Genomic DNA, 15,904 nt, shown 5'->3' on the forward strand with positions numbered 1-15,904 from the left:
CTGTCTCTCTCTGTCCCAAAAATAAATAAAAAATGTTGAAAAAAAAATTAAAATAAATAAATAAATAAATAAATAAATAAATTTAAAAAACAAACAAACAAACAAAAAACATTAAAAAAAACTAAAATAGTTAATTTTACATTATAGAATTTTACCCCAAAAATATGTATATTTATATAAATATGTATTTAATATAAAATGCTTAATATAAATATAATTATAAATTATCTTTATAAATAAGTATAAATATAAAACTATATATAAAATACATATACATATAGTATATACGCTACATGTGTGTGTGTGTGTGTGTGTGTGTATATATATATATATATATATATATATATATAAAATGTATATATAAAATGGTCCCCAATTCCGCATAAAATGTCAGCAGCAATTGCTACTTAAGATGGTTCCCCTTTGTTCATTCTTCATGACATCAGGGTATTAAAAAGGTGTTAAAAGGGTCAATCTTGAATTCAAAGTAGTTACAATCTCAGGAGAAAGACATGTACTTGAAAGTCTATGAAGCTGGGTTTTGAATTCTATGTTTTCATAAAGCATTAGTCTGAAAAATCAAAAGGTTTTACGCACAGGCATTCTCCCAAAAGACAGGGTCCCTGTAAATAAAGAGCCCTTACCGTGCACACGAGTCAGGTGCACGTGCCAGCTCATGCCGGAAGCGCGAAGGGCTTCCAGATAAGCTGTGGCAAAACAAGACTCAAATGAGATAGACACATGGACCAATGTTCACGGAGACAATTCCTAAAGTTCCAAAGTCTTCTCTGAGCTGGTTGGTGGCTGTGGCCAGTTTTCCTTACCTGTGACGAGAGGGTTCTGCCTGAGGTAACTTGGAAGGACGAGCCCAAAGAAGATTGAAAATCCCAGGACAAAGAGGTTCCGGGAAGAATTTAAGTCAATGAACTGCAGGTTGGAGAGCCCAACAGCTGTGATCATTCCTGGAGAGAAAAACATCAGCTGGCGGGCAGCACTAAGCTCAGTACAGATGGGCGATGGAGGGGACACAGACTCCCCACCCTGCCCCTCCTCTGTCCCGCCAGAAACAAGTTGGGAGACAGAACAGTGACAGGACAGGGTCGGAATGTGACCACCTGGGTCTCTGAACCAAATGACTCCTGGCCTAAGCACCATCTGGGCTTACACAGGGACACAAACATCACATTCACTTTCTTTAGACCAAGCAGAAAACTAAGGACATTGGGTGCCCTTTAAAACCTGCCTCTACGCAGACATCCTGATTAAACTGGAAAACCCACCCGAAGATCTGGGCCCTGATCACAACCGAATGGCTCAGAGTTCATGTCAGTTGTAAATGCCATTCAGAGAAGATATCTGAGTTAAAGCAATTAGATACACCAATTAAAGATTAAGGTCATCTTATTTTTCCTAGCATAAGTATTCTACACTTGGTTCTACCTTTAACATAAATTCAACTCAGAGACTGATGCTTTCATGTTTTGAAGGGGTATTCCCTGTGTACTTTTAAATGGAAACGTATTAATTATTACCTCCCATCTTACTGAAGGGATTCCTGAGCAAATGTGAAAGGGAGGAGAGGAGACAGGCTCTCAAGGAAATGGGATTTTACCGAAGAGAGTACAGAAGAGGGCGCCAAGCACCGGATCCGGGAGGGAGGCGAAGAGGGCGCTGAACTTCCCGATCATGCCTAGAGCCAGCATGAGGGCCGCACCGTATTGAATCACCCGCCGACTGCCGACCTGAGGAACACACCAGAAGGCATTCACCGCCAGTTCTGCACAAATTTCCACGCAGGCTCCTCGGGGGCAAAAGTGACAGAAGCCCCAAACTACAAAACTTTCGGTTAAGAGAGATGTCTCATTTTACAATGAGGATGGCTCTCGGGGCACAATTCCTCTAAAGACACCCAGAGTAAAGAGATTACCACCAACTCCCCTCTTCCTCTTCCTCCTTCCCTCCCCTCCCCTGGAAGAAGGCGGCACCAGGGCCCAGCCTTTGCTCCCTCTTCCCTGGGTGATGTCACTTCAGTGTAGACCTGCTCCTGCTCTCAGGTCTGGGCTTTCAAATACCATTACAGCCAAGGGCCAGGGTGACCTTCTAACGTCAAATGCAAAAACTAGGCTTATTCTGCTTTTCTCTTCCAGGTTCTTGGAATTACCCTTTATCAAGTTACCCCACCCCAAAGCAATTCACTTTGCCTCCATCTTCCCCACACCTTGAATCAGACAAAGAGTCCCAAATATTTCTGGAACCTCCTCCCCTCCTCCTCTCCTTCCCCGTGAGAGGTGACACAGCCTAGAGGCCAAGGAGTGTGGATTCTCAGCCCCTCGCCTGGTCTGTACCCCACTCCACTCCAACCGGGGAACCAGGGCAAGCCACTTGGCTTCTTTGGGTGGCAGGATCCTCGTTTTAGAATGACACACCACGAGCTTTTGTTTTAAGGGTTAAATGAGACAAGGTGTAAAACAGTTTGAACAGTGCCTGACCAGCATGAGGCTACAGGACAGCCTCCCACTTGGGCTTGCGGCCTCAGCCTTTCCTCTACCTATCTGTCCTGTCCGCTGTGCAGAATGACCTTTCTCACACAGTGATTCGCGAGGTCAGCGCCTCCCCCCTTTAATCCTCTGGTGCTGGGGAAATAAAACCCCTTTCTCAGGCATCCCCAGGCCTGTCTACCTGGACACTCTTTCCCACATCCCTCTTCTGGCCGGTTCTAGACACATCCTTCAAAACACTACCAAATGCCACCTCCTCTTAAAAGCCTTCCTTGATTCCAAACGTCTGCCCCCCCACACTGGGTCTTTGCAGAACCATTATAATATTTCCCACGTGGTCTCCTCTCTATCTGTTCAACCTGATCTCTGCCTTCTAGAAACTTCTACCTGGGCAGAAGTGGGATGTGGAGCCAGCACCAGGCTCCAGAATCCTGCACTGTGTACTGCCTTTCCCAGGAAAATACCTTGAAGACATAAATTGATAAAAGAGGTTCCAGGAGGATGACTTACAGTGAGGAGATGGCTGCTAAACTAAAATGAAATCGAATTTCAGATTTAGTCCCTCAGTTGCACCAGCCACTATTTCAAGTGCTCAACGGGAACGTGCAGCTGGCAGATCCCACACAGAATGGCACAGGTGTGCATAGAACGTCCCACACCGCACAATGTTCTGCTGGGTGGTGCTGGTCTGGAGCTTCCAACAGGGCCCAAAAGTCAGGTGGTTAAGAATCAGAGTAGAATCTTACTGAGCCAACAAAGGGATGGCTGGCTGTCTGGCTATAAGCAGGCACAGCGGACCCTGGAGCCCAGGTTCTGTCGTCAGAATCTACCGCTCCCCCCACACGTCATCAGGGCAGGGAGGCAGTGAAAAAGGGTACGCCAACTGGAGAATTGAGCAAAAATGACTTCTGTTTGGCTGCATTACATGATAGGGGAGCCTGCTGTTTTTCAGCAAACGTTTTTAGGAATCTACTATGTGACCAGCACTTGTTAGACTGGAGGGGGAGGGGAATACAAAGACGAGCAAGCCACAAACTTATGATCAAATAATTGTACGGCTGCAATGGTTATGCTGTGTGGGCACCCGGCAGGGAGGAAGAGCTCTGAAGAGCTAGGGAGGGATGAGTAAGAGTTCCCTGGAGGAAGAGCATCCAGGTACAGGGAGCCACCTGTGCTGAGGGGATCAGATGTGCAAGGGGGAGGGCAAGGCCGGCTTTGCTTGAAACAATAAATGCTTGAAACAATAAATCCTATATGAAGACTGTACATGGAAGGCTGATCTGCCTTAGATACTCAAAAACAAGCAAACAAACAAACAGGCAGCAACTAAGCCATTCTCCTGTTCAATGACTATTAACTGATGCCTATTACACACTTCTGTTTGAAACACCAGAAACACAGCCCTAATCCCTGTCCTCCCGGTGCGGTGTACATGGAGCCTTTTGCCTCTCCTTCCCTGCTGCTGGCTCCCTGGAATCTCTTCCCTGCCTCAGTTCTGACTTCTTTCTTGAACTCTGTGCCTCTAGGGCCATCAAAATATTGACACCGCATTTCTGGCTTTCCAGTCTTCGACAGTGTGGAATGCAGCACAGGAGAAATGACCTTCCTCTGGACACCTCCAAAGAGACTTCACTGTCAGGAGAGGTGGTATTTATTCTGTCCCTAGAAACAAACTTAGGGCTAAATATCAAGGACGCTAGCTGGTGCTTACTGTGTATCTACACTGTGCCAGACTGCGCTAAGTGCATTACATCAATTTATTAATTGCAACGCCTGGCTTTGTAGACAAGGGCATGGAGACTCAGGGAGGTGATGTAACCTGTCCACCGTCACACTGCGAGAAGTGATGGGACCAGGGCTGGAATCCAAAACAGTCACCTCCCCACCCCGATACGCCATCCCTCTTTGTGGGACAGACACTGGAACACACTGAGCAGAGAAGTACGTGGAATCCAACCCAAGGACTTCTGAACACAACAGGGTAGCTGGCATCCTCAACTCCTAATCAAATAGGTTAGAACTGCCATGTACAGGGACCATCATAACTGGATAAAGGATAACAAATGTCAGAGCTGCCAGGAAATGGAGACAGATCCTTTGGAAGAACCAGAGTTCACCCTCTTTCTGTAGGCCACGGTAGTCTCACACAATGGCCCACACCACTGCTGTCCTTTAGAACTTTCCACAAGGATGGAAATGTCCTGTATCGGTGCTGCCCACTGACAGCCACTAGACACACGTGACTGCTGAGCTCCTGAAATGTGGCTAGTGCAACTGAGGAACTGAATTTCTTATTTCAACTAACTTAAAAGAGCCACATGTAGCTACTATTAAACTGGACAGCACAGATCTTGATCTAGAATTGTAGGATTTCAGAGCTGCGAGTTCTCAGAAAAGGGACTTGTCCCAAGTCCTTCAGCTGGATGAGAACACAGCCTCCAGCTCGTGTCTTTCTCCTGGAACAGGGACCTTCCATCAGCTGTATGGCTGGGGCCAAAAAGAAATATCTGCTCCAAGTCCCATTTCCCACCCCAATGCAGCTGTGCAGACAGCTCAATTATCCCTCTAGTGAAGTCAGCAATGAAAACCAATTCCAGGCCCCTGAACGGATGCCGCCCTTTCCCGGGGATAGTAATCCAACAGGATTCAGAAAGATCAATTAGCTCATTAAAAAGTGCTGGCAGGTTGCCTTTTCAGAATAAGCTGGCACCATTCAAACTGTAATAAAGAAATTACTCCCCAAACCACCTCAGTCGCATTTCAGAAGGAAGCCTCAATGAGCACCACCACCTACTCCCTACAGTGACCCGGGTTAAGTTTTGTGAGGCTCGTTCTAAAGGGGTGCAGAAAGGGAGCTGGCTTGTTAAACCACTTTGCCCTAGGAGTCCCTCCATCTGTAACAATTTTACTACTATGATATTTCAGATTAGTTACAGGTCTACTGGGCCACGGCAGCAAACTGGTTAAAGGGCCCTTAGCTCTGTGTGGTCAGCACCTGCTTCTACCATGGGCAGTGACAGGACCCAGCACAGCCTGTGAGGAGTAGCAGGCAGGGCTGTGTGCAGCCCCGAGCCCAAGCTCTGTGATGGTCCCGCCCACTTACAGGAAAATGAACAGGTCAGGTGTGCACTGTGTGCTCCCGCTCACCTGGATTTGTAGTCAAGATTAACCAAACTTAGTGTCTGGTTTCTTTTTATCTGGTTATAGAATCCTCCAGGGGGTGGGGGATGGGTTTCTAATTTTACAGAGGTCAGATAGCTCTAGAAGGCTGCAGCTCACCCCTAAATTCTCAGGATAGAGGGCTCAGGTGAGGGGGACCTGTGGCCCACACAGGCCATCCCAGACGGTGAGCAGGTCCTAACTGTCTCTAGCTGCCCAGAGTACAGCAGCCAGGGTGCAGGCCCGTTCCAGCCTGGCAGACGACGCACTCTGGCCCAGGGGAGCTGGGATGCAGAACTTAGCAATAAATTTGGAAGGCCTAGGAGCAGGCTCCTTACAGAAGCCAGATTGTGGGGTGGGGCAGCCCCTGGTCACGTGTCTATTTGGAGGGGTGAGTCGGACTCCGGACCCAGGCTCTGCTCAGCCTGGAGACTTGCTGTAGCTTGTCAAATCCACTAACTCCGCATCAGATTTCATCTGAAAGAGAAAGACTCTGGTGCTGTGGTTTGAAAATCACATTAATTCTTTACTGTAAGGCTGATTTTTTTCCTCTAAGGACTGGCATCATCTCACATTTAGAACTAGTGCTGTCTCCTATTTCCACCTCCTCCCCTGACCCCAAAGTCCACTCTCTTCATAACAGGGCAAGTGAGCCTTAAAAAATACCCTGACAGAGCCAAGCCCAGGGCACCCCCTTCTCCTGTCTCTGGCAGCTTACGGGGCTTGTGTGACTTCGTCCTGTTACCTGGAGGGTGTCAACTGCTCTCACCACCCCGTACTCTGCTCCTGCCCCACTGGCCTCCTTGCTGATCAGCAGCATGAGGGCCTACTCTCAAGATAGGGCTTCACCCTGGCCGCGTCCCTGGCCTGAACGTCCATCTCCATCACTCCCTCCACTGCCCTGTTCAGGTGCTTGCTCAGGGTCATCTCAGGTGAGGCTGAGCCTGACTTACTCCCCTTCACTGCCGATACCCCCATCCTGCCCCAGGTTTTTCTCATACTAACTATACTTACTGTTTATTGTTGATCTTCCCCTCTCTAGAATGTAAACTCTGACAACGGGATTTTTTTTCATTCACTGACGCATTCCAAGTGTCTAGAACAATAGCCTGGCACAGGGTTGGGACTTAGTATTTGTAGAATGCACAAGGGAATGGTAACACTGAGTGCCTGGCTACCGGGGCAGCCAAGGGAGGGAGACCTCCATCAGCATTCCAGAAACCTATCAATGAGAAAAAGATTGGGGAGCAGGGTGGGGAGATGATCTCAGAATCAGAAGCCTTCCTTTTGGAATTCACAGTGGTTAGACCAAATGATGAAATGGATCAACACCAGAGGCCCAACCATTTAATTAGAAAAATATCTGTACCTTAGTAATTCCCAAAACTCCAATGTTGGGACTGGACGAAGTAGAGCCATTCCCAGTACCAAATATGCCATCGAGAACACAGGAGAGACCCTCCACGAAAATCCCCCTAAAACATAAAGGAATGGGGGAAAGAGAAACATTCATTCAATGCGGGAAACACTCTGAAATACTCTCCAAGTGGCTATAACCCAAAGGCGGTGTGCACAGGTGGGAAGCCTCCGCACTCCTGGGAAGGGTCAGAAGGGCAGAGTCTCAGGCCCGCCTCCCAGACCTGCTCAAGTAGAACCTGCATTTTAACAGGACCCCCCATGCTCACTCAACTGTAAGAAGCACTTCTGTGAGCCACACATTAGACACAGGTGTTTAAAAATCATTCCAAATGAAAGGCTTTTAGCCAGAAAACAGAGCCATTTGTTGGGATCTGAGACAAGTATGGGCTGTCCACTGATTTGATTCCTTTACTATTAATACATAGTTTCATCAGGAAGGAAATGCTCTGTAATTTTGTCACACTGGAACTTTTTAAAGAATCAATATAAGTAGCTCAATCATATGCAACACCCGTGGGAGAAAGCTATAAGAACCAAGACTATGAATGCTAACAGAACCAAAGCAAAACATGCTGACACCAGACCAATGGATCTCATCACACATAATCCCTTCTGGAAGGGCAACAGCTAGTTGGGCAAGGGGGTCTTCTGTGCTCTTTTCTGCAACCCCACAGGGTCCAATTCGCTCCTAGCTTCCAGAACGTGAAGACCAGGTATGCTGAGAGGATAAAACCCCCCTGCCCATAAGTCTCTAGGTACTGCAGATTTCACCTATTCCTGCTCTTCTGGTCTCTCTAGGAATTTTAATTGTGAACAGACGACACAGCATTTACCCTTAAGAACAGTAAGGAAAACAAGAAATCAAAAAGGACATATAACCCTGACCCCAAATCAAGCAAAGAACAATGGCAGCGTCTCGCCTCTGTTCTGGTGAGTTTAGGGTCTGGCACGGTCTCAGAAAGAGCATCTTACATGACCATCACTGAGGAAGGAAGGGTGGGGACTGCGCTCCATGCTACAGATGAGGAAAAGGAGAGCAAAATGGGGGCAGGGACTTGTCCAAAGACAAACAACCAACAAAGAGCCCTGATGCTCAGCTGCTTCCACGCTAAAAGTCTTGGAAAGTCTTCTCCATGATTAACCAAAGAGCCAAGTAAGGAGGCATGGGGCCCAAGGAAGAACTCAAGTTTCTCAGGAACGAACCTGTTTATCGCATGGATGGGAGGTGGCGGGGCACAGGACAGCCTTGCACAGGCGTAATAGTCCCCAATAGACTCGATAATACTGGCAACGACGGCGCTGAGCATGCCGATGACACCAGCCGCGGAGACGGTGGGCAGTCCCCACTGAACTGCGGAAGGAAAACGGAGCAGGCAAAAGTGATCAGGACATCAGAGGACTCTACAATACACACTCAGGTTTTGAGGCTCATGGAAAAAGATGTGTTTATTTTTAAATGTTATTCATCAATGCACTACATGCCTGGAGACAGTTCCTGAGTTGGATGAAGAGGACCATAGCCAGGATTGGTCTGCTCTGCATCTTTATTAAAAGTAAAGCGTTTGGCTACAAGAAAGAAGAGGGAAGTGCTTCTCTTCCTGCTTCAAGCCACACTCTCTGTCTACTAAATTACACAGCCTGTTGGATAGGAATTCCCGACAGGATAGGAAATTTGTATGAAGAGGATTTTTAACCCTACTGTGCAAAGCAAGACATAAAATAATGGTGATCTTGCCCAGGAGGTGACATTAAATGAAAAAGCAGTGAAAGGTCACCAGTTAAATTTAAATCCCAGCAGTAAAGCATGGCACAAGATGCAGTCAGCCCTCCAATGTAAGATCAGCACTTTTTAAAGTAAACCGTGTTATAGAAAATTAAATAGTTTCCTTTAAGAAAGCAAAGATTAAGTCCCCGGGTGACTTTATTTTGAGTATCTAGATTTGGTTAATTCTACATTAGTTTTTTTTTTTATGTTATTTGGATACTGAAAGGCATGGATCTTGGGGCGCCTGGTGGCTCAGTCGATTAAGTGTCTCTTGATTTCAGCTCAGGTCAAGATCTCACAGTTTTGTGAGTATGAGCCCCATGTCTGGCTCTGGGCTGACAGCAGAAAGAAAAGAAAGAAAAGAAAGAAAAGAAAGAAAGGAAAGAAAGGAAAGAAAGGAAAGAAAGAAAAGAAAGGAAGGAAGAAAGGAAGAAAGAAAGAAAGAAAGAAAACAAACCATGGGTCTTATTTAATAAAAATATCATGAGAAACTTTTACTTTTAAAAAGAAGAGACTTTGATAATATGCTTTCTTTCTCTGAACCATTATAGTGCAGTCACTAAGTAGGAAAGCACAGTAACAAAGAAAGATGCGTTAAATGGTCTTGTTCAAGACCAACAGTAGTTGGGGGGTCTGGACACTGCAAGACCTAAAACTGTAAAACAGACTTCAAACACAGGTGACCCACACTGGTCACAAGGACAGGTTAGGAAGATGCTGGGCTCTTGTCCAGAGGCTCTGGGGAGGGTGTGCAGGAATGGGCTGGTGCTCTGCAGAATGGAGTGCAGCGTGGGGAAGGCGGGCCTGGGAGAGGCTGGACGAGCAACACCGCAGGGCCTGGGTTTTGTAACAGGAGTGACCGCGGGTTTGGGAGGATAAAGAAGACACGTGAAGTAAGGTGTGCAGAGTATGTCTGGAGTGTATAAGGGCGGAACTGCTCCCGCCTGGGAGCAGACAGGGGCATGCTTGGTCAACACGCATCTCCAGGTAGGTTTGGAGCAGATGCCCCTATCCAGCAACATTTTGTATTTTCTAAATAATCTTATAGTTACCATGTTACTGACACAGCATTGTGGTTTTTAGTGTCCTGATTTGGGGGGAAGGATCCTTATTTTGCCATTTACTATTTCTTCAGAAATTGCCTTTTATTTTCTTAGTCTCATTACTATTTTCTTACTTTTTTCCCTTTTGCCTGCAGTCCTTCGATTTTTAAAATCTTTATTCCATCTACTTCAACATTTTAAATTTGCAATCTTCTAAATTTTTGACCCTTTTTCCATATAAATGTATATATAAATACGTGTGTGTGTGTGTGTGTGTGTAAATGCACTAGTCCAGGGCACCTGGGTGGCTCAGTTGGTTAAGCATCTGACTGGCTCAGGTCATGATGTCACCGTTGGTGAGTTAAAGCCCCGTGTCAGGCTCTGTGCTGACACCTCGGAGCCTGCTTTGGATTCTCTGTCTCTCTCTCTCTGCCCTCTCCTGCTCATGCTCTCTCTCTCTCAAAAATAAACAAACATAAAAAAATAAAAATAAATGCACTAGTCCACTTATTTTTTTCCCCCAAAAATGCAGTAATGTAAATGTATTTTCTCTTATGACTTTAATAACATTTTTTTCTCTAGCTTACTTTTTTGTAAGAATATATAAAAACATGTAACATACAAAATATGTGTTAACTGTTTATGTTATTAGTAAGGCTTCCCGTCACAGTAGGCTCTTAGTAGTTAAGTTTTGGGGAAAGAAGTTGTATGTGATTTTCCGACTGTGGGGGTGGGGTGTCCCAACCTCCCCACACCCCCACCTGTTGTTCAAGAGTCAACCATGTGCGTGCCTGCGCGGGAAGCAGGTCTGTGTATGCATGTTGCTGTTTTCCAGCTTTCAGTCTTAACTGTCATCTCATGTCTCCTTTCAACTCCAATACCTAACAACACCCATGTGGTTACTTTACAGCAGAGTTTCTCCACCGCAGCACTGTTGACATTTTGGGCCCCAAATCGCATTTTACCAACCAATTTAGGTAACTGTTATCAAACTAGAGACTCAGGACCACCGCTCTAGATACCTGAAAACCTGCCTCCAGGTTAAGCCAAACTGTCAGAGTGCGGCTCTCTGGGGGTGGCTTTTTACCCGGGGAGCAGCGGCAGCAGAGCCGCTCTGCCCCGAAGCGCTGCCGCCAAGAGGCCCTGCCGCGTCACCGCACCAGGGGCCCCACCGCCCTCCTCACACAGGGGCCTGGGGAAAGCGCTTCTGACTCTCAGCACATGCGCAGCTGCTGCTCCCCAATGGCCCGCCCGGCTGTCCTAAACTGTGCTCATCCAGCGAACGGCCTGAACAGCAGAGAAGCCCGGACAGCGTGTGCTGTGGCGCTTCCTCCTGACCCCCTCGCCCTCCGTACCTCCTCCTCCTCCCTGCACACGCCAGGCCCCCTCCTGGCTGCCTTACCGACTTCATCTCATTTTATCTCAAATTATATGTTTACAAACCACGCATTTATTCTTTTTTTGGGGGGGGGGGCGGGCCAGGTATACAGAAATACATATGATCTGGTGAGGAAGTTATTTTATTTTAAATGTTTTTTATTTTTGAGAAAGAGAGCAAGCCGGAGAGGGGTGGAGGGAGGGAGGGAGGGAGGATCTCACACAGGCTCCACACTGTCAGCACAGAGCCCAACTCAGGTCTCTGAACTCAAAAACTATGAGATCATGACCTGAGCTGAAATCAAGAGTCAGCTGCTTAGCCACCTGAGCCACTCAGGCACCCCCAGATGGTAATTTTAGAAAGAGTAAATTTTGTCAAGTATAAATTTTGTCAACCATACAAGGAACAACTACCAAAATCACTTCCATTTAACATGCTTGGAACAGTTTTCTTTCACCCAACCTTAATATTCTCGGCTTTTCCTGCTTTTTCTCCATATCATCATAAGATGTGAAGATGTGACTGCTAAACCGGGGAGTAAATCAGCACAACCCCACCTAGGTCAGGTTTGGGTTCTAATTAAAATGTCCAAATGCCAGGAACAGAGTCTTTACCATGGAACAACCAAGCGTTAATAACCACTGGACTCACACAAGTCATTTTGGGGACTGGGGCCTAGAAAGTATTATGTGTGCATCCAAGGGACACCTCAGCTTGGGACTGTACCCCCCGCCACACCACCTTGCCAAGAGTTACCCAACACTTAAATTATAACTTAAGACCCATCTTCCACCCACTGGTGAATATCAGTTTACTTCTGACAGCTGTGACCAAATAAAAAACAAAGATTATAGCTACCCATTAAAAGATTACACAAATCCCATCATGCTCGAGCAGTCGGCTTGCTAATCTTCAGGCCCCTTCTGCTCAGTTTTGGCGGCTTAGTTACTATGCAGCTTGATACTTGCCTTCTTCAAACCTGGCAAGAGACCCCTTGTCCAGGATTACATCCCAGTGGAACCAAAAGGACTAGATAATCTGAGAAGGGAGCTGGTTAGTCTCTGTGTGCTAACCACAGCCTCTGGGGACAGTGCCTCCCACCTTTCACTGTCAAAGCCTCCTACCAGTAAGCCCTTCATGGGACATCCTAGAACAAAGAAGGCTTTTCAAACTGCAGAGCCTTCTGCCATCTCCCAGCTCCTCTAAGTGGGACCCTCGTGAGCTCCTGACCTGCTCTCCCCCTGGCACCAGAATACTTACACGGGTACGGGACCTTAAACCACGGGGCTACCAGAAGCACGCCCTGCCTGGCATCCGTTCGAGCGTAGAAGCCATACTTTGTGCTGTCAGGAGGGAAGACATCTGTCACTGTGAAGATGAAGCACAGCAGCCAGGACACGAGGATGGCCAGGATGATCTAAAGTGGTCCAAGGGAAAAGCTCCATGAGGCCAACAGAGGTGGTGGATGCTGGCAAAACACACACCTTCCTAGAGGCTATAAGACCCCACAGCTTCCACCATCGTCCATACTTGGCAGAAAAAACACGTCACAGATCTGCTGGAAGCCTATTACTTGAGTGGAATCTCATTCAGAGAGAGCACTTTTATGTAGGAAAGAGTTATTTTAACCCCAAGTCTGGCTAGAAAATAAGAGTAATGGACAATGTGCTTGAAGAAGCCACGGGAACACAGATCGCCCTCCGTCTCAAGAACTGTGTCCTCCTGCACGTGCCTGAAAGGACTGCAGATTCAGAACCTTCTACTGCTGTTAAACTTAAGTCCATGCTGATTTGGTGGTCCTTAGTACCCTGATGTCGCCACCCATAGTTCCCCCAGAAAGACCAGCTTAAAACTTCCTTTCACGTAAACAAAGGCAATATTGTCAAGGGAAAAAAAAAAGCGACTACTCACAGGGAACATTTTGAAAAGCTGTAACTTGTATGCAGTCCATCCTTTCTTGGATTTGTAAATTGGGAGAGGAAACTTCACGTTCCTGGCATACTGTGAAAACAGTAATACTAGGAAAATTGTCCTGACGAGAGAGAGAGAGAGAGAGGGAAAATAAATTAGGTTAAAGGCTGTATGTCTGTGTTTTAAAATAATACTCAGAGCTGCAAGGGCAAAACTAACCCTGTGTGTTGAGTTGATTTCTCTACAAAGCTGCTAGTCCTCTTAACTGTTCTTTGGAAAATCATAGCTTTTGGAAATGCGATTTTTGAAAAAATATTAGTTCTTAGCATTTCTTGATACTGAATAAAATTGCCATATAAATACTTGGGCTAACTTTTCCTTGGAGAACAAGAAAACCCAAAGAATGCACACACTCCCGCCAAATGCTCACACCGCGTAAGGGAAAAAAGATACCATCTGCAACACAACGTACACTAAAATCACAACTAAGAACTGAAAAAACAAGCAAGTGCTGCACATGCACATACACACACGCAGGCATGCACACAGGTAAGGAGGACAGGGTCCAAGATGCTCACAGGGACTGACCACAGGTGGCAATATGTTTTGAGACCTTTTTTCTACTTTTCTGTATTGATTCACGTGTCAAGAGCATAAACTGCTTTTAAAAAGCAAAAACTCCAATATTTAAGAAGGCTACATACAGATTTCAATATTAATAACAATGCTCCCAAGAGGTCTGTGTCAGGCGTTACGTGAAGGTCATCCTGCCCATCATCTCAGCCTTCTGCAGCGGTGGCTTCGAGGACAGTCCACTTCCCAGACAGAGCCAGCAGTCCAAGATCATGCAGCCAGAGTTTGCAGGGTGGGAGGAGGCAGGGCAGGAGGTCTAGCTCTACAGCCTGGGCTCTGAACTGCTTTGTCGCAATACTTTGCCATAAGGGCAGGGATGCTGGGGTGTGCTCAGAAGTCTCTCTACCTTAAGCCCCACACTCCTGACCGAGCTGCAGTGAGGACCACAGGAGGCAGCACCATCAGCTGACTCCCCTGCAGCAGGACCCAACACGTCCTCATCCGTCTGCTACAAACGTGGCAGGTGTGGGATGGCTTCCCACTGCTGACGCAACGAAGGAGCGTACAACAATGGGTTTCGTCACCCACAGGGACGCACTCTTTCACTTATAACCCGAGGGAGGGTTGGCACAAGAGTGGGTTCTCAGTCAAAGCTCAGCTTAATTGTTCCTGGGCACAGCTCCAATTGTGGAGATGGAATCATCAGCTCTGCTGACAGCCGGTCAAGTGCAGCTTCACGGTCATGTTCCTAACGAGGCACATGGTCTGCAGCCAGCTGGAGAACAGGCCTGTGCCACACCCCTACCTCTCCCACTTACCCAGGTGCTTGCTCACCAGGACATGGGGGTCTCAGCCCAAACAAAGTCACCGAGCCAGTACCAGTCCAAGGTTGGAAATATACACAGTGCCCAAGTTATTCCAATTCTCTGGGGCAGAGGGGACGGTGAAGTTTAACAACAACAAAAAATGATATGGTAATGAGGAGTACTGAAACTGGCTTACTCTAAACTTAGATCAACATAAAATTTTTCACATTCAAAAGAATGCTGACTTATTTCGAAGTGAACACTATGAGATTCCAAAAAGCCCCAAGTCTATTATCATCATTATTTCAGGCAATACCCCGCTTGGCTGCTATCATCTGCACGCAGTGTTCACTTTTTAAAGCATGCTTACGAGGGGACGGAGGACCCCTGGCGAATTCCAGGAAGGACGCCCATCTCAGGCCAAATCTGGCAGGGCACATGGAAGTTAAGTGGACCAAGCAGATGAACACTCCACTTTTTGTTGACTCTGTAAAACCCACACCCTTCTAATTTACGTTTATCCTCAAATACGCCTGTGGGGCAGACAGGGCAGGCAGTCCCACCCACAGCAGTAAGGCAGCAGCAGAGGCTCAGAGGTGGGAGACGTGCCCAAGCTCACGTATCTTGGCGAAGCAGAGAAGGGGAAAAGATGAGCCACAGGTCTTCAGGCCAGGGTTCTATCCACCCACTGGCTTGCTGACCTTTCTTTTTACCTTACAAACATTATGCAAGGAAAGTTATAAAAGGCAGATAAGCAAAAAGGCAAAATCCTGAAGATCACTGTTCATCCCACCCCAGGTAACAACTATGTAACATTCTGGTCTAGATTCTAAACAGCTTCCATTCCCTGGATATTTACAGGGCATCACTGGGTCCAGGGCACTGGGGTTAGAGAGAGACACAAGACTGCCTGCCCTTGGAGCACAAATAGGTCATCATCTGACCTGAACTAGAATCATACTTCACAATGTACTTTCCAACTAACTCGTAGCCCCTACAAATGCCACGACCTCAACAGGAAGGAAATCGGCAACAGCACCTTAGCGGCTACTTATTATTCCATCTTATGGACACACATCTTGGTAAATAATTTCCATATGGTATGATGTTGGGAGCAACAGAAACAACCGTGATAGATCACCCCTCCCTGGCACCTGTCTGCACATCTCCTTAGGGCAAGTTCCTAGGACTAAAACGGAGCTGTCAAATAGTAAGTATCTTATTAAAAAGTTTCTTTAAAAAAAAATAATAAAGTTTATTTGAGAGACACAGAGACAGCGTGTACGCGCGCGCGAGTGAGCGAGCGTGCGAGCAGGGGAGAGTGGCGTGGAACCTGACGCGGGGCTTGAACT

At 46.8% G+C, this 15,904-nt stretch overlaps 1 protein-coding gene across 3 annotated transcripts in view; it reads right to left on the reverse strand.

Moving 5' to 3' along the window:
- SLC23A2 (solute carrier family 23 member 2) overlaps positions 1-15,904 on the reverse strand; it is a 133,783-nt gene that overhangs the window by 8,739 nt on the left and 109,140 nt on the right. For all 3 annotated transcript variants that reach the window (XM_049651097.1, XM_049651096.1, XM_049651095.1), the window contains 6 exons: positions 13,174-13,294; positions 12,523-12,679; positions 8,280-8,427; positions 7,027-7,132; positions 1,613-1,742; positions 825-962 (listed from right to left, as the gene is read on the reverse strand). In XM_049651097.1, coding sequence (XP_049507054.1) covers positions 825-962; positions 1,613-1,742; positions 7,027-7,132; positions 8,280-8,427; positions 12,523-12,679; positions 13,174-13,294 — 800 coding nt within the window. The remainder of the gene's footprint in view (positions 1-824; positions 963-1,612; positions 1,743-7,026; positions 7,133-8,279; positions 8,428-12,522; positions 12,680-13,173; positions 13,295-15,904) is intronic.

Source organism: Panthera uncia, assembly GCF_023721935.1.
Source record: "Panthera uncia isolate 11264 chromosome A3 unlocalized genomic scaffold, Puncia_PCG_1.0 HiC_scaffold_11, whole genome shotgun sequence".
NCBI classification, from domain to species: domain Eukaryota; kingdom Metazoa; phylum Chordata; class Mammalia; order Carnivora; family Felidae; genus Panthera; species Panthera uncia.